The sequence below is a fragment of the Oncorhynchus kisutch genome, linkage group LG1 (genome assembly GCF_002021735.2).
Source record: "Oncorhynchus kisutch isolate 150728-3 linkage group LG1, Okis_V2, whole genome shotgun sequence".
Classification (NCBI taxonomy): Eukaryota; Metazoa; Chordata; class Actinopteri; order Salmoniformes; family Salmonidae; genus Oncorhynchus; species Oncorhynchus kisutch.
Genome location: NC_034174.2, coordinates 2,441,136 through 2,460,972, shown reverse-complemented (window position 1 = coordinate 2,460,972; position 19,837 = coordinate 2,441,136). Strand labels below are relative to the sequence as shown.

At 42.0% G+C, this 19,837-nt stretch overlaps 1 protein-coding gene across 2 annotated transcripts; it reads right to left on the bottom strand.

The window, feature by feature from the left end:
* Positions 1-1,608: 1,608 nt before the first annotated feature.
* LOC109880441 (protein shisa-4) lies at positions 1,609-17,540 on the bottom strand. 2 transcript variants are annotated; one of them, XM_020472644.2, is made up of 5 exons: positions 17,204-17,540; positions 11,862-12,024; positions 8,399-8,523; positions 5,899-6,132; positions 1,609-3,714 (listed from the first exon to the last, which is right to left on the bottom strand). In XM_020472644.2, exons 1-5 carry the CDS (start codon positions 17,265-17,267, stop codon positions 3,494-3,496), a joined length of 807 nt encoding a protein of 268 aa, XP_020328233.2. In that variant the 5' UTR covers positions 17,268-17,540; the 3' UTR covers positions 1,609-3,493. The 2 variants fall into 2 exon arrangements, with proteins under 2 accessions (XP_020328233.2, XP_020328234.2); XM_020472645.2 differs by having other exon boundaries at positions 8,399-8,460; positions 17,204-17,531.
* Between the last annotated feature and the right edge of the window lie 2,297 nt (positions 17,541-19,837).

Below are 19,837 nucleotides of genomic sequence, written 5' to 3'. Positions count from 1 at the left end.
CAGTCATCAGTCACATAGAGGGGGTGTTGTCCTGCTCCTGCATTCATCCCAGTCATCAGTCACATAGAGGGGGTCTTGTCCTGCTCCTGCATTACCCATGTTATGACATGGTTCAGTCACATATAGGGGGTCTTGTCCTGCTCCTGCAGTCATCAGTCACATAGAGGGGGTCTTGTCCTGCTCCTGCAGTCATCAGTCACATAGAGGGGGTCTTGTCCTGCTCCTGCATTCATCCCAGTCATCAGTCACATAGAGGGGGTCTAGTCCTGCTCCTGCATTTATCCCAGTCATCAGTCACATATAGGGGGTTAGCCATAATTAACCATGTTATGACATGGTTATGACAGGTCATGTCAACTGTTATGACATGGTTATGACAAGTCATGTCAACTGTTATGACAGGTTATGACGGGTTATGTCAAGTCATGTCAACTGTTATGACAGGTTATGTCAAGTCATGTCAACTGTTATGACAGGTTATGACAGGTTATGTCAAGTCATGTCAACTGTTATGACAGGTTATGTCAAGTCATGTCAACCGTTATGACATGGTTATGACAGGTTATGTCAACCGTTATGACAGGTTATGACATGGTTATGACTGGTCATGTCAACTGTTATGACATGGTTATGACAAGTCATGTCAGGTTATGACGGGTTATGTCAAGTCATGTCAACTGTTATGACAGGTTATGTCAAGTCATGTCAACTGTTATGACAGGTTATGTCAAGTCATGTCAACCGTTATGACAGGTTATGACATGGTTATGACATGGTTATGTCAAGTCATGTCAACCGTTATGACAGGTTATGTCAAGTCATGTCAACCGTTATGACAGGTTATGACATGGTTATGACATGGTTATGACATGGTTATGACAAATGTCACAACGTGTTATGACTCTGGGTGTGAAGTGTTAGCCACAAGGCAGATCATAGTGGACGTTTAACATTCCTAAAAACGGTGTCAAACGTTACCCTAATACTACACCCTATACTGAAACATTTCAGTGAACATATTGGTTGTTTATTGTGAAGATTTAACAAAGTTCGTTGATGCCTTCATCCTGACTACTGCTGCCTTCTTGGGAGGGGGGGGGAGACTGCCTGAAATGGGACTTTCCTGGTTAAGTAAAGAATGCCACTCCCGACACGGTGCCCTTTGCAGGGATAACGGTGCCCTTTGTAGGGATTACGGTGCCCTTTGTAGGGATTACGGTGCCCTTTGTAGGGATTACGGTGCCCTTTGTAGGGATTACGGTGCCCTTTGTAGGGATTACGGTGCCCTTTGTAGGGATTACGGTGCCCTTTGTAGGGATTACGGTGCCCTTTGTAGGGATTACGGTGCCCTTTGTAGGGATTACGGTGCCCTTTGTAGGGATTACGGTGCCCTTTGTAGGGATTACGGTGCCCTTTGTAGGGATTACGGTGCCCTTTGTAGGGATTACGGTGCCCTTTGTAGGGATTACGGTGCCCTTTGTAGGGATTACGGTGCCCTTTGTAGGGATTACGGTGCCCTTTGTAGGGATTACGGTGCCCTTTAGGGACACAGCCATAACGGTCAACACTGATTTAACGTCCAAATACAACCGACATGGAAACGAGCGATAAGAGAGAAAGAAAAGACTGATCGTTTAATTAAAAAATGAAAACAATTCTCATATTTGGTGAAGAACCTGTGGTAAAAAAAGGCAACGGTTTCTTGCATTCAGTTTCTTTAGCCACTTTGTGAACTTGATAGGAAACGTTTTAATATAAAGTTTTTCCACTAAACCACATTTACGTCGTATTCAGACATGTCATTTCTGGCTGTCAGCGACAAGTACAAAATCTGTTGTTTAAAAAAAAAAAAATCTGAATATGACTTTCTGTTTATCTGACAACACCGGTGTTTTGCCCACTAAAGACTGGTAGCAGATGGGGACCGCTGTGCTTTCACCATCAGGTTACAAACATAAGCAACAACGGCCTGTGAAACAGTTAACATGATTACTCTGGTAAATAAAGCACTGGTAAAAAGAAAAGTAACTTAATGGAAATTACAGAGGTTTAATTTTATCCTGGGTTGTGTTCATCAGAAAAAACGCTTTGCAACAGAGGTTTAATTTTATCCTGGGTTGTGTTCATCAGAAAAAACGCTTTGCAACAGAGGTTTAATTTTATCCTGGGTTGTGTTCATCTGAAAAAAACGCTTTGCAACAGAAACCAAGGTAGTTTTCTTCCGTGTGGTTTGTAATGAACATACTCTAACAAGAACACCAACAACATGAGACATTACCTTTAACATAGGGGCCCAGAGTTATTCCCAAATGGCACCATATTCCCTATATAGTGCACCACTTTAGACCACATCCATTGGCCCTGGTTAAAAGTAGTGCCCTATATAGGGAATAAAGTAACATTTGTGATGAAACCCAAGGCTTGACCAGGTCCTAAACATACCCTGGACCAAAGACTCCTGGCCAGGTTACGAGGCAACCAGAAAAACTCCTGGCCCTAAAACAAAGTGAACACACAGGATAAGTCCCAAATTGCACCTTATTCCCTATGCAGTGCACTACTTTTGACCAGGGTAGTGCACCATACAGGGTGCCATTTGGGATACACTTTGTTCAGTTCAATCCCACTGTGAGAACAGGTTGGAGTCATATTGATAAGGTGAGAACAGGTTGGAGTCATATTGATAAGGTGAGAACAGCAGGGAATTGACCGGATCATGACTATGTATGGCACCAGTCAGTCTGTGTCTGTTTCTATCCCACCAGTCAGTCTGTCTGTTTCTATCCCACCAGTCATTCAGTCAGTCTGTCTGTTTCTATCCCACCAGTCAGTCAGTCAGTCTGCTTCTATCCCACCAGTCAGTCTGTCTGTTTCTATCCCACCAGTCAGTCAGTCTGTCTCTATCCCACCAGTCAGTCAGTCAGTCAGTCAGTTTCTATCCCACCAGTCAGTCAGTCAGTCAGTCAGTTTCTATCCCACCAGTCAGTCAGTCAGTCAGTCTGTCTGTCTGTCTCTATCCCACCAGTCAGTCAGTCAGTCTGTCTGTCTGTTTCTATCTCTCCAGTCAGTCAGTCAATCAGTTTCTTTCCCTCCAGTCAGTCAGTCAGTCAGTCAGTCTGTCTGTTTCTATCCCACCAGTCAGTCAGTCAGTCTCTATCCCACCAGTCAGTCAGTCAGTCTGTCTGTCTGTTTCTATCTCTCCAGTCAGTCAGTCAATCAATCAGTTTCTTTCCCTCCAGTCAGTCAGTCAGTTTCTATCCCACCAGTCAGTCAGTCTGTCTGTCTGTCTGTTTCTATTCCACCAGTCAGTCAGTCAGTCAGTCTGTCTGTCTGTTTCTATCCCACCAGTCAGTCAGTCAGTCTGTCTGTCTGTCTGTCTGTTTCTATCCCACCAGTCAGTCAGTCTGTCTGTCTGTTTCTATCCCACCCGTCCGTCAGTCTGTCTGTCTCCCATGAGAGCGGGTGGATGGAGAATGGGAAGGGAGGAGCTGCTTCAGTTGCCAGTCTTGGGAGGCTGGGGCTCCATGAAGGCAGGGTTGTAAGCAGGCTGGGCAGAGAGGAAGTCGGGTTGGGCGGGAGGTGCACAGGGATAGGCTGGCTGAGGCTGGGCTGGGTAGCTGGGCTGGGCTGGAGCCTGGAGGGGGTAAGATAGCTGTCCTGGACTGAACCCAGCCTGACTATAAGACACTGGGATAGCAGGAGGATAGGCTGGACCTGGTAGAGAGAGAGAGAGGACATTAAACACACCACACCAGAGACACCGAGAACAGACCAGACGGTTCCTGCCGTCGGGATCCTCCTCTTTTCACTTACAAATAAGCTTCACTTTCCACCTCCTGTTTGTTTTCAACTACAATTAATACATTACTACACAACTAAGTAATACAATACTACACAACTAAGTAATACTACACAACTAAGCAATACTACACAACTAAGCAATACAATACTACACAACTAAGTAATACAATACTACACAACTAAGTAATACTATACTACACAACTAAGTAATACAATACTACACAACTAAGTAATACAATACTACACAACTAAGTAATACAATACTACACAACTAAGTAATACAATACTACACAACTAAGTAATACAATACCACACAACTAAGTAATACAATACCACACAACTAAGTAATACAATACCACACAACTAAGTAATACAATACCACACAACTAAGTAATACAATACCACACACCTAAGTAATACAATACCACACAACTAAGTAATACAATACCACACAACTAAGTAATACAATACCACACACCTAAGTAATACTACACAAGTAATACATTACTACACAACTAAGTAATACCTCACAACTAAGTAATACCACACAACTAAGTAATACCTCACAACTAAGTAATACCACACAACTAATACATTACTACACAACTAAGTAATACCTCACAACTAAGTAATACCACACAACTAAGTAATACAATACTACACAACTAAGTAATACAATACTACACAACTAAGTAATACAATACTACACAACTAAGTAATACAATACTACACAACTAAGTAATACAATACCTCACAACTAAGTAATACCTCACAACTAAGTAATACCACACAACTAAGTAATACCACACAACTAAGTAATACAATACTACACAACTAAGTAATACAATACTACACAACTAAGTAATACAATACTACACAACTAAGTAATACCTCACAACTAAGTAATACCTCACAACTAAGTAATACCACACAACTAAGTAATACCACACAACTAAGTAATACTACACAACTAAGTAATACAATACCACACAACTAAGTAATACAATACTACACAACTAAGTAATACTACACAACTAAGTAATACAATACCACACAACTAAGTAATACTACACAACTAAGTAATACAATACCACACAACTAAGTAATACCTCACAACTAAGTAATACCACACAACTAAGTAATACAATACTACACAACTAAGTAATACAATACTACACAACTAAGTAATACTACACAACTAAGTAATACTACACAACTAAGTAATACTACACAACTAAGTAATACCACACAACTAAGTAATACAATACTACACAACTAAGTAATACAATACTACACAACTAAGTAATACAATACTACACAACTAAGTAATACAATACTACACAACTAAGTAATACAATACCACACAACTAAGTAATACAATACCACACAACTAAGTAATACAATACCACACAACTAAGTAATACAATACCACACAACTAAGTAATACAATACCACACAACTAAGTAATACAATACCACACAACTAAGTAATACAATACCACACAACTAAGTAATACAATACCACACACCTAAGTAATACAATACCACACACCTAAGTAATACTACACAAGTAATACAATACTACACAACTAAGTAATACCTCACAACTAAGTAATACCACACAACTAAGTAATACAATACCACACAACTAAGTAATACAATACTACACAACTAAGTAATACAATACCACACAACTAAGTAATACAATACTACACAACTAAGTAATACAATACCACACACCTAAGTAATACTACACAAGTAATACAATACTACACAACTAAGTAATACCTCACAACTAAGTAATACCACACAACTAAGTAATACATTACTACACAACTAAGTAATACCTCACAGCTAAGTAATACTACACAACTAAGTAATACAATACTACACAACTAAGTAATACAATACTACACAACTAAGTAATACTACACAACTAAGTAATACAATACCACACAACTAAGTAATACTACACAACTAAGTAAGTAATATATCTAATACTATCATGGTCATAACATGCCATTTTCTGTTGTAAAACGTTTTGCTTCAGTGTGCCCCACTAAACACGATCCTGACGACAGACTCTCCTGACACTTACCAGTCTCTTGGTAAGGAGGGGGTGGTCCTGGCTGGAACGGCTGTCCCTGGTAGCCTGGTGCTGTGGGTATGGGCTGGCCACCTCCATAGCCGGGTTGAGGCTGAACCCCATACCCAGGCTGGACCGGCACGGTCTGGTAGGCAGGGTACTGGGGGGCCCCCTGGTAGGGCTGGACGGGCTGCTGGGGGTAGTGAGTATTCACCACCGTTGTGTGGGCGGTCGTGGCTATCACCGCTGGGGAGGAGAGATACACCGGGGGGTAAATAGAAATGCAATGAGTAAACCTCACACGGTTCCCTATTCCGACAGACATTCCTATCAATGAGTAAACCTCACACGGTTCCCTATTCTGACAGACATTACAATCATACACCACAGCACATACACATCACATACATGCATGCATGTAGGGCTGGGCAACCCTGTGGGGCTGGGCTTGTATAGGGTACCCTGTAGGGCTTGTATAGGGTACCCTGTAGAGCCGGGCGTGTACAGGGTACCCTGTAGGGCCGGGCTTGTACAGGGTACCCTGTAGGGCCGGGCTTGTACAGGGTACCCTGTAGGGCCGGGCTTGTACAGGGTACCCTGTAGGGCCGGGCTTGTACAGGGTACCCTGTAGGGCCGGGCTTGTACAGGGTACCCTGTAGGGCCGGGCTTGTACAGGGTACCCTGTAGGGCCGGGCTTGTACAGGGTACCCTGTAGGGCCGGGCTTGTACAGGGTACCCTGTAGGGCCGGGCTTGTATAGGGTACCCTGTAGGGCCGGGCTTGTATAGGGTACCTGTAAAAGGAACACCTGGGTTGCTCTCAGGGTAGTTGAGAGCAAAGGGGAAAATATTCAAACAAAAAACTTTTAGGAATACGTTTCAGCCAAGCAGGCTATTAGAGACGTTAGTTTAAATCCACTACGTAGACCTTCGCCCTCAAGACACGTCTCCTTTGTTTATGGTTCACTGGTGGAGGCGGACGAGAAGAGTCGCAGTGTGTTTGGAACACCTCCGTGTTAACCGTAGAGTGTAGGTGGAAGCAGAGGGGCTGTCTGACAGATACATGTCATACTCAAGAGACAGGAGCTAGCAGTAGAGAGAGAGAGAGAGTGTGTGTGTGTGTGTGTGTGTGTGTGTACAGGGGCAATACGTAGGCAGCAGCAACACAGCCTGGCGATCACAAAGAGAGGTGAGAAACTCGTCAGAACAGCATCTGTTTTCAGAAGGATATCTGTGCCATAATGCCACAGGCTTACACACATTTATAGAGCGGGTTTCATTTATTTAAAAAAAATGTTGCCAAACAACCTGGTAACATTACCCTCTTGCTCAATGCTGCCAGTTTCCAAATGTACCTACGCCAATCTTTGTGTTTCATTTCAAAATAAAAGGTTAAATGAATACATTCTGGTGATGTCTTGTTGAATCATTCGGTTGGATGAATCAGCAATGTTTAGGAAGTGTATAAATCTGTGTTTTTGCATCGTTGAGCAAACAGAGTTCGGAATGGAAAAAAAACAACATCGAGTTTTTTCCAGAACTCAAAAATGAGGAAGAGCTGTTTTGTTCCAGGTTTGGTTACTGACAGTGGATTTCTGTTCTATTGGAAGGAGGAAGTGGTTTACACAATTGGGTGTTGTTTGAAAATCAACCCTTATGTCCCAACCCACTCCATGGAGAGCTAAGCTGGGCCTGTCCGTCCCAAATGTCACTATTCCCTATATAGTGCCCTAGTTTTGATCAGGGTAGTGCCCTAGTTTTGATCAGGGTAGTGCACTACAAAAGGAATAGGTTGACATTTGGGACGCACAGCCTACTGGCAGGGATCAAAGTGGGAGTGTTCAAACCACTTCCTATATCATCACATCTAATTGAAGCCCTTTTCACAGCAGCAGATGTGCTTATATAGTCACAAAGTGCTTATAACACAGGGTCAGAGATACTACAGTCTGAACTGACCCCCAGACTACACACAGATACTACAGTCTGAACTAACCCCCAGACTACACACAGATACTACAGTCAGAACTAACCCCCAGACTACTACAGGAGGCGTGGAGAGGACACACAGATACTACAGTCAGAACTGACCCCCAGACTACTACAGGAGGCATGGAGAGGACACACAGATACTACAGGAGGCGTGGAGAGGACACACAGATACTACAGTCAGAACTGACCCCCAGACTACTACAGGAGGCGTGGAGAGGACACACAGATACTACAGTCAGAACTAACCCCCAGACTACACACAGATACTACAGTCAGAACTGACCCCCAGACTACTACAGGAGGCGTGGAGAGGACACACAGATACTACAGGAGGCGTGGAGAGGACACACAGATACTACAGGAGGCGTGGAGAGGACACACAGATACTACAGGAGGCGTGGAGAGGACACACACACTGGAGAAAAACAATTAAAGCATATACTTCTTTATTTTTACATGTCAATCAGTCTTGGAGTTATTAACATGTCAGTATTCATGTTGTGACGGTGCAAGGAGACTTACGTCTGGGCTTCCGGCACATTTTGTACAGGCAACAGCAAGGACACACACAGCAACAGATTAAACTGATGGTGAAGATGAAAGCTGTCACTACGAATGACAAGATGGTCAAAGTGCTCATATTGCCACTGGAACAGAGAGAGACATAACATCAGGCAGTGAAAAATACATAGCATTCGGAAACCACTTTTCCACATTTTGTTACGTTACAGCCTTATTCTAAAATCTTTATTTTATTTTATTTAAAGCCTCAATCTACACACAATACCCCATAATGACAAAACAAAAACAGGTTTTTGGAAATGTTAACCTATTATTTACATAAGTATTTTCAGACCTTTTACTATGAGACTCGAAATTGAGCTCAGGTGCATCCTGTTTCCATTGATCATCCTAGAGATGTTTCTAGAACTTGATTGGAGTCCACGTGTCGTTAATTCAATTGATTGGACATGTTTGGAAAGGCACACACCTGGCTAAATGAGGTCCCACAGTTGACAGTGCATGTCAGAGAAAAAAAACAAGCCATGAGGTCGAAGGAATTGTCCGAAGAGACACAGATCTGGGGAAGGGTACCAAAACATTTCTGCAGCATTGAAGGTCCCCAAGAACACTCCATCATTCTTAAATGGAAGAAGTTCGGTACCACCAAGACTCTTCCCAGAGCGGACTGCCTGGCCAAACTGAGCAATCGGGGAAGAAGGGCCTTGGTAAGGGAAGTGAAAAATGGCACCGACAGAGGGCTGCCTCGCTTCTAGCCCTTAGGAAACTTTTATAGTATTTTTTTTATTTTTTATTATTTCTTACATTGTTAGCCCAGATGATCTTAAGTGTTAATACATACAGCCGGGTAGAACTATTGGATATCAGAGTGGTGGTAACTCACCAGCACTATGACCAGGAATTCAACAACAAAAAAGTACTGACTGAAGGGCCTTAATACGTAAATGTGATGTTTCAGTTGATTATTTTTTTATACATTTCCCAAAAAATTAAATGTTTTTGCTTTATTAGGTTTGTAGATTGAGGAGAAAAAGTCATATTTTAGCTTGCTATCTAGCAGTTTAGGCTCTTCAACATGCTCAATAGCCACACTGTTCAATAATAGATCCAGATGAGGTTTAGGTGTTGAGCAAGTGATTATGATCCCAAAAATTATGATTTTAGTTTGAGATATTTAGCACCAGCCTATTTCTAGTTACCCATTCTGAATCTGACTAATCTATATTAATGGGTGTCAGTTATTTATTTTACTGTTGCAGCCAACTGTTGAGTCGTCAGCATTCATGGACACACAGGCTTTATTCAAGGTCAGTGGAAGATCATTTGTATAAACAAAATGGTCCAAGCCTGCTGCCCTGCGGTACACCACAAAACACAAACAAATTTGCATTTAGAGATGCTTCCATTAAAGAAAACCATCTGTTCTATTGGATAGGCAACTGTCCAAGGCGGCACTGAAGTCTAACAAAACAGCTCCCACAATCTTATCACTTTCTTTCAGCCAATCATCAGTCATTTGTGTCAGTGCTGAGAATGTTGATTGCCCTTCCCTATGAGCATGCTGAAAGTCTGTTTTTAAGTTTGTTTTCTGTAACATGACATTGTACTTGGTCGGACACAATTTTTTTCAAAAATGTTTGCTAACAGGCCGATTGGTCGGCTGTTTGAACCATTACAAATGTGCTTTGCTACTCTTGGGCAGCGGAATGACCTTTGCCTCCTTCCAGGCCTGAGGGCACACTATATTCCAGGCTTAGATTGTGACTCCTATTTGCCACATCTTCAGTATTTTGCAATCCAGGTTGTCGCTTCCAGGTAGTTTGTTATTTATAGATATTTATTTATAGATAGCAATCATTTGTTCACCTTTTCCACACTAACTTTGCAGAATTCATATCTACAGTGCTCTTCTATCATAATTTAGTCCATTATGCTTTAAAAAAAAATGTTGTATGTATTTTACCTTTATTTAACTAGGCAACTCAGTTAAGCTAAGAACAAATTCATATTTACAATGACGGCCTAGGAACATGCAAGGCTCAGCATTTGTTGTTTGCATGGCATGCCTAAGTTGGCAAATATCAAAGGGTTTTGTTATGAATGAGCCATCTGCCTTAGTGAAGGATGGAGCCGAGTTAGTAAAAAGTCCTTTAAATTGACACTTTGGGCATAATTTCGACATTTTCACTTAAGGGTGTACTCATTCTTTTTGCCAGCGGTTTAGACATTAATGGCTGTGTGTTGAGTTATTTTGAGGGGACAGCAAATTTACACTGTTATACAAGCTGTACACTCACTACTTTACATTGTAGCAAAGTGTCATTTCTTCAGTGTTGTCACATGAAAAGATATACTCAAATATTTACAAAAATGTGAGGGGTGTACTCACTTTTGTGATATACTGTATTTAACAGTCTTACAACTTGGGGATATAAGCAGTTCAGGAGCCTGTTGGTGTCAGACTTGATGCTCTGGTACCGGCTGCCGTGTGAAAGCAGAGAGAACAGTCTACAGCCCAGTACACCACTGGGGCCCGAGCTCTCTGCCATCCAGGATCTCTATTAGGCAGCGTGAAATGAAGGGCTGGAAAATAGTTAAGACTACAGCCACACAAGCCATAGAGTCCATACTCTGTAGTGCCATGCGATCGAGGACGGCGCTGTTGCCGTACCAAGTGGTGATGCAGCCAGTCAAGATCCTCTCAATGGTGCAGCTGTAGAACTTTGAGGATTTGAAACCTTTTCAACCTCCTCACGACAGTGCGCGTATGTGGACCATTTGAATTACTTAGCGATTTGGACACCGAGGTATTTGGAAGCTCTAGATCCTCACCACTGCAGCCTCGTCGATGTGGATTAAGTCGTGGATTAACAGGGAGTACAGCAGGGGACTAAGCACACACACCTGTGGGGCCCCCGTGTTAAGGGTCAGCGTGGCAGAGGTGATGTTGCCTACCCTCACCACCTTGGGTCGTCCCATCATGAAGTCCAGGATCCAGTCTCAGAGAGAGGTGTTCAGTCCTAGGGTCCTAACTCATCTGCGGTGTTGACGAGGGTGGTCTAGTCGACCTGTGTTTCTATTCTACTGAGGTTGTGAAAGAGCCCACATCTACTGCAAGCGGTGTTTCATTGTTGCACTGATCTGAACTCAGCTTGGTTGGAAAGAGGAAAGGAGTGGGTGTTGAGGTTGACACCATAACAGAATGTCAAAACACAACCATGCTAATGTGTTGGTGGCTCGGGGGTTTCAGCTTTAGTGCAATACAGAGACTGTCAATGTTCTTCAGGTCTCAGACAAGGTTAGTAATCACATAAACCCAGTACACTGAACTACCTGGTCAGTGGTTTTTATCTTGAGTAAGTCCCAAATGGCACCAGATTCCTACATAGGGCTCTGGTTAAAAGTAGTGCACTATGGGGCATAGGGTGCCATTTGATTTGGGACATCGTTTTTGTCCTCCTACCTGTATATGCAGTTTTCCTGTTCAGACTCAGTCAGACTGAGAGATGGGCTGCTGCAGCAGTATCTATTTTCACACGTTCCACAGCACCACTGAAATGTACTGCAGTCCATTTTGGCTTTGTAATGGCTGAAGGCATTTAGGTAGGCTTCACAGTCCTCTCCAGCTGGGTAGAAAAGAGAAATACATTATAGGTAGGAGTTGTGTTCAAAAGACACACAGCAAAGACAACAGCAACAACAATATCGACACGTATAGAATAACAGAGTTATTGGTGTGGGTGAATGTAGCCTGATGCCAGGTACATTTGTGCTATCATTCCACTCCTTGCCATGCCAAAGAATAGCAAAGTGGCACAAAATAGACTGGAACCCAGGCTGATGATGATGGATCGACAAGTTCGATATTAGTTGACTTTTAGAAAGTTGGAGATGATCTGAAGGCTAAAAATGGAGGTTGATGCTCATACAGCCACCAGAGGACACGGTGACGTCATGAGGAAGAATAGCTGAAATCGGGGCGTAAAGACAGCTGTAAAAAAGGGTAACTCTCATGACTAAATGTCCTCACAATACGCAGATTTAATAATGTAATAATTTAAACATTACACAACCCAGGAATGGGGTGAAAGCAATGAATGTATGTATGTATATATATATAAATAGGACATGGAAGTGTAACGGATGTGAAACGGCTAGCTTAGTTAGAGGTGGTGCAGCTTGAAGTAGTAGTTCCCCTTGCTCTGCAAGGGCCATGGCTTTTGTGGAGCGATGGGTAACGATGCTTCGTGGGTGTCAGTTGTTAATGTGTGCAGAAGGGTCCCTGGTTCGCGCCCGGGTATGGGCGAGGGGACGGTCTAAAGTTATACTGTTACAGAAGCACAAATGTTTTCCTTATTTTTAGCTAGTTAGTGACAAGCTAACGTAGCATGCATTCCAACCAGCGAGTGAGTGGAGATATTGTTCGTCACCCAATAACAGGTGACAGGCAGTGGATATAGCAAAATAAGAATAATAATTAGCAAGTTCGCTAGTGAGCTAGATCATACTTCAGCAAATTCTACATTGAATCGTGTTTGACAGTGACAGAACATGTAGTCCAGGGCCCTTACCATCAAAAAGAGATGCTCTTTGGGATGCTTTAATTGATATTAGAAAGGGTGTCCCAAAAAATTGGGGCATGGCACCCCTATTATAATTTTTTGGTACATAATCCAATATGGCCACCAATAATGAAATCAGATTTTGGAAAGATGATATTACAGTTGAATTGTTTTTGTTTATAATACAGATCTTATGTATTTGTGAGTAGTGGACCAGTCTTCGACAATATGCCGATATATTTACTAAGTAACCTGCCTACAGTTGCAGAAATAGCCTGGAAACTACTACACGAATCACCTCAACAAAATGTTTTAAAAAAAGAAAAGTAAAACATGTGATCAAGTAAAACAAATTGCCAACACACCCTAGGAGTTACATTATGTAGCTAGGGGTGGCAGGTAGCCTCGTGGTTAGAGTGTAGAGGCGGTAGGTAGCAAATCAAAATCAAATCAAATGTATTTATATAGCCCCTCGTACATCAGCTGATATCTCAAAGTGCTGTACAGAAACCCAGCCTAAAACCCCAAACAGCAAGCAATGCAGGTGTAGAAGCACCTGTAGCCTAGTGGTTAGAGTGTAGGGGCGGTAGGAAGCCTAGTGATTAGAGTGTAGAGGCGGCAGGCAGCCTAGTGGTTAGAGCGTTGGGCCAGTAACCGAAAAGGTTGCTATATCGAATCCCTGAGCTGACAAAGTAAAAATCTGTCATTCTGCCCCTGAACAAGGCAGTTAACCCACTGTTCCCAGACCAGTTAACCCACTGTTCCCAGACCAGTTAACCCACTGTTCCCAGACCAGTTAACCCACTGTTCCCAGACCAGTTAACCCACTGTTCCCAGACCAGTTAACCCACTGTTCCCAGACCAGTTAACCCACTGTTCCCAGACCAGTTAACCCACTGTTCCCAGACCAGTTAACCCACTGTTCCCAGACCAGTTAACCCACTGTTCCCAGACCAGTTAACCCACTGTTCCCAGACCAGTTAACCCACTGTTCCCAGACCAGTTAACCCACTGTTCCCCGGTAGGCCGTCATTATAAATAAGATTTTCTTCTTAAAAAGGTTAAATAAATAAAAATATTGTGATGCGCAGGATGACTCATAACCCACAGTCCCCTGTGGTCCTTACGGGGCGGGCAGGTTCAGGGAATTATAAATGTATATTTCTTGTGCGATTTATTATCTACAGACTACATTGGAAGATCTTATATATATATTATATTTTTTTGTATTTGTGTTTGTTTTTATACCGGGCACGTGTGTGTGCCATCACTTGCATGTTGATTGTGCCCATACACACAAGACGCGATCATGAAACGCAGGTTAAAATATCAACTGTGAATCTTCTATATTATAGTCGTGCCGGTCGGTGTCACTATAGTAAGGATTGGTTGAAGCTCAAATGTTAAATTCAAATCTCCCTACCGTCATGACACAAATAGATGAAATTTCCCAAAATCAACATAATTTGTTGATACACAGCACACTCCCCCACCTCTCGTCATGAGCCGCCCGGGCGATATAGAGAACCACATACCAGATTTTTAACAGGGTGGCTTTTAAAAAAATTATGGAAATACTCAACCCTTCCTTCTGAAAGCCCCAGAATTATACAAGTGACGATGGCAGTACTGTAGTCTAAAAAAATTATCTATTAGGGGGGGGAGGGTGTTTCCGACCGGCTCAATATCTAGGAGTCAGATAGGAATGGGACCACAGAGTCCTTAGGACTAGGGCCACACCTTAAAGAGTGTCCATTACACCTGCCACCTTTCAGACTGAATACGTTTGTAGGAGCAACACTTTTGATCAAATATATCACTTAAAAATTGCTCTCACGTGCCAACTTCTGCCCATTAAGAACCAAAGATGCACTAACTTCTTGTAGCATTTCTGACAATGCCAGCATATTTTATAGCCAAAGCATTTCTAAACACCAGCTGCTTGCATCAGGCAACCAACCATAAGAAGTGTTTGTGAACAAATCTAGGCTACCATAGATACAGTGGGGCAAAAAAGTATTTAAGTCAACCACACCGATCATGGCCGATTACATTGTACTCCACGAGGAGACAGCGTGGCAGGCTGACTACCTGTTATGAGAGTGCAGCAAGGAGCCACGGTAAGGTGCTAGCTAGTATTTAAGGTATCTTATAAAAAACAATCTTAACATAATCACTAGTTAACGGTCGATGATATTACTAGTTTATCTAGCTTGTCCTGCGTTGCATATAATCAATGCGGTGCCTGTTAATTTATCATTGAATCACAGCTTACTTCGCCAAACAGGTGATTTACCAATCGCAAAAAAAGCAGTCGTTGCACCAATGTGTACCTAACCATAAACACCTTTCTTAAAATAAACACACAAGTATATATTTTTAAACGTGCATATTTTAGTTAATATTGCCTGCTAACATGAATTTCTTTTAACCAGGGAAATTGTGTCACTTCTCTTGTGTTCTGTACAACAGAGTCAGGGTATATGCAGCAGTTTGGGCCGCCTGGCTCGTTGCGAACTGTGTGAAGACTATTTCTTCCTAACAAAGACAGCCAACTTCGCCAAACGGGGGATGATTTAACAAAAGCGCATTTGTGAAAAAAAGCACAATCGTTGCACCAATGTACCTAACCATAAGCATCAGTGCCTTTCTTAAAATCACTACACAGAAGTATATTTTTTTAAACCTACATATTTAGTTAAAATAAATTCATTTTAGCAGGCAATATTAAACTAGGGAAATTGTGTCACTTCTGTTGTGTTCATTGCACGCAGAGTCAAGGTATATGCAACAGTTTGGGCCGCCAGGCGCGTTGCGAACTAATTTGCCAGAATTTTACGTAATTATGACATAACATTGAAGATGTAAAAGCAATGTTTAGACTTAGGGATGCCACCCGTTAGATAAAATACTGAACGGTTCCATATTTCACTGAAATAATAAATGTTTTGTTTTCAAAATCATAGTTTCTGGATTCGGCCATATTAATGACCAAAGGCTCGCATTTCTGTGTGTTATTATATTATAATTAAGTCTATGATTTGATAGAGCAGTCTGACAGAGCGGTGGTAGGCAGCAGCAGGCTCGTAAGCATTCATTCAAACAGAACTTTCATGCGTTTTGCCAGGAGCTCTTCACAATGCTTCAAGCATTGCACTGTTTATGACTTCAAGCCTATCAACTCCTGAGATTAGGCTGGCAATACTAAAGTGCCTATTAGAACATCCAATAGTCAAAGGTATATGAAATACAAATGGTATAGAGAGAAATAGTCCTATAATAACTACAACCTAAAACTTCTTACCTGGAAATATTGAAGACTCATGTTAAAAGGAACCACCAGCTTTCATATGTTCTCATGTTCTGAGCAAGGAACTGAAACGTTAGCTTTCTTACATGGCACATATTGCACTTTTACTTTCTTCTCCAACACTTTGTTTTTGCATTATTTAAACCAAATTGAACATGTTTCATTATTTATTTGAGACTCAATTGATTTTATTTATGTATTATATTAAGTTAAAATAAAAGTGTTCATTGTTCATTCAGTATTGTTGTAATTGTCATTATCACACACACACACACACACACACACACACACACACACACACATACACATACACACATACACAACACACACATAAATGGCATACCTGGTTAAATAAAGGTGAAATAAAAAATAAAAACAATCTGTAAATGTGGTCAGAGGCGCCAGATGGGTGGTGTGACGCAAAATGCGGAGCCTCCGTGTAACAATGCGGAGGACTGAGCATTGACGTGATTGGTTTTTGACGGTAGGTGATAGCTGGAGGTCCTGTATAAAAACTAACTCACATCCTTGGCAACAACTCCGCCATGCCCAGGGAAGCACAGGAAGCGTGCATGTCCTGACTTCTGCAGAGGCCGTATCACCGTAAATACTGCACGGCCAATGCAGACCTCAGATTTACCATGGAGCGCCTTTTGGGACACCAGCCGTGTTGCACTTGGCGGGGTACTAGGCGATATTTCACTGGACGTCTGAAAAGCACTTTAGTTCAAACATTTCCAAAGGCAAAGTCATGCCATAACTAGTCATAATTTATGTAGTCGGCGTGTTAGTTATTAAGACAGACACACTCGGCCCCACCTCAGACATTGAGCAATGCAAACGGAAGATGATGTCATATCACTTAGTTAGCTAGCCTAGCTCCTGGAAACAAATATCAGACTGATATAAAGTTGTAAAGATTGCCAAACTCACCTGTCACGAAGGGGATCAGAGTCCCACACAAAATGACAGTAACAAGGGACAGACTTTTCGCCATGGCTCCGTTAATTCCGATGCTTAACACGAACCCCGGTACGATAGCTACTTTCTAAGTCCCTACTAAAATGACAAACCAACTAGTGATGGGAGATTGATGCAGTATTCAACGCATACTAATCCGATACAATGTACAGATGCGCTTTTCAAACGAAGATAATGGATATACCAACAAGATTACTTGTCTCTCTCCGCCCAACAATGGGAGTTGTTGTCCACAAAGCGGCACCGCAGGCTGTCTAGCTCCCCCCCCCTTCTATCCTTCTTCTTCCTTAAAGTTTTATGTCAGACTACACCTATTGGTGTTCTACCGCCACCTAGTGTACAGGGTCTACTTTGATTATTATGGTGCTCAGCAAACAAATGGTATATGTCCATGCCTCCATTTACTGTTTAGGCTGTATATCAGCCCAAACATTTAACACAATAAAAATAAACAAAAACCAAATTCAATGTATTCATTATTCAGATTCAACTGCCAACGCCCATCCCTACAGGCTCTGGGGCCTGAGAATGAAGAGCATCTTTGGACAGTATTCTTTGCAATGTTTTGGTAGTGAATTCCTGGAAACCCAAAAACCTTTCAGCAACAGACACTATCATGTCCAGTTTCTTGGACTTGATGTTTGTTTGTGCAGTACAATTAATCACATGTGTGATAAATACCATAAAATCCACCTTCTTCACACTCAGACTGTTGGATATGCCAACAGCCAGAATAGCTAGTACAGTTTTTCAATGGGATCTATCCCATAGGGGGAGCCTGGTCAACTGAAATGCCTGACCTTCTTCAACAGTCTGACTGTGAACATCTGTATGAAAACCAAATGAAGGGAGACATAAATATGATTTAAAACAACTGTTGATGCAATATGGGGGGGCAAAATGGTGGAGGGGATTAATCATAAACCCAAATGGGTGGAGGGGATTAATCATAAACCCAAATTGGTGGAGGGGATTAATCATAAACCCAAATGGGTGGAGGGGATTAATCATAAACCCAAATGGGTGGAGGGGATTAATCATAAACCCAAATTGGTGGAGGAGATTAATCATAAACCCAAATGGGTGGAGGGGATTAATCATAAACCCAAATGGGTGGAGGGGATTAATCATAAACCCAAATTGGTGGAGGGGATTAATCATAAACCCAAATGGGTGGAAGGGATTAATCATAAACCCAAATTGAGAACCTTTTGTTTGATTCCGGGTGAATTGGTGTGTGAGAGATATATTATGTATAACCTAACTAAAAGCAACAGATAGTTATGTGCACGGGTCAGATCAGGGATATTGCCTCTGCGTATTGAAACAGGTCAGATCAGGGATATTGCGTCTGTGTATTGAAACAGGTCAGATCAGGGATATTGCTTCTGTGTATTGAAACAGGTCAGATCAGGGATATTGCTTCAGCGTATTGAAACAGGTAAGATCGGGGATATTGCTTCTGTGTATTGAAACAGGTAAGATCTGGGATATTGCCTCTGCGTATTGAAACAGGTCAGATCAGGGATATTGTCTCTGCATATTGAAACAGGTCATATCAGGGATATTGTCTCTGCGTATTGAAACAGGTATTGTGGTGAAATGGAAGAGGAAAGCCTATGTAACTATTGTGAACTCGAATAAATAGAGAATGGAACTAATTGTATCCTCTACTGCCTTTTCTACCACGATATACACTAGCCCTTATTCCAGAAAGCACACCAGATATACCCTGGTATTATGTGGCTGAGTGATGAGGACACAGACCATCAGATATACCCTGGTATTATGTGGCTGAGTGATGAGGACACAGACCACCAGATATACCCTGGTATTATGTGGCTGAGTGATGAGGACACAGACCACCAGATATACCCTGGTATTATGTGGTTCAGCGATGAGGACACAGACTACCAGATATACCCTGGTATTATGTGGCTGAGTGATGAGGACACAGACCACCAGATATACCCTGGTATTATGTGGTTCAGCGATGAGGACACAGACCACCAGATATACCCTGGTATTATGTGGCTGAGTGATGAGGACACAGACCACCAGATATACCCTGGTATTATGTGGTTCAGCGATGAGGACACAGACCACCAGATATACCCTGGTATTATGTGGCTGAGTGATGAGGACACAGACCACCAGATATACCCTGGTATTATGTGGTTCAGCGATGAGGACACAGACCATCAGATATACCCTGGTATTATGTGGTTCAGTGATGAGGACACAGACCACCAGATATACCCTGGTATTATGTGGCTGAGTGATGAGGACACAGACCACCAGATATACCCTGGTATTATGTGGTTCAGCGATGAGGACACAGACCACCAGATATACCCTGGCATTATGTGATTCAGCGATGAGGAGAAACTGAAATGTTTTTTTGTCCATTTGGGTATTTCTAAAAATGTACAAAAAGGAATCAAAGAAAAAAAGGGCAAACTATATTTAAATAGTAAAAATATTTATCTTCTATGTGCTAAATGGTACGTGTGTATAGTTGAATTTGGAAGTTTACATACACCTTAGCCAAATACATTTAAACTCAGTTTTTCACAATTCCTGACA

Bases quoted from the DNA above. Each gene is read 5' to 3' on its own strand.
- LOC109880441 (XM_020472644.2), bottom strand. From the start codon at position 17,267: ATGGCGAAAAGTCTGTCCCTTGTTACTGTCATTTTGTGTGGGACTCTG. The intron at 6,133-8,398 runs GTAAGTCTCCTT...TCTCCTCCCCAG, and splicing joins AATGTGCCGGAAGCCCAGAC to CGGTGATAGCCACGACCGCC. The intron at 3,715-5,898 runs GTAAGTGTCAGG...TCTCTCTACCAG, and splicing joins CCCTCCTTACCAAGAGACTG to GTCCAGCCTATCCTCCTGCT.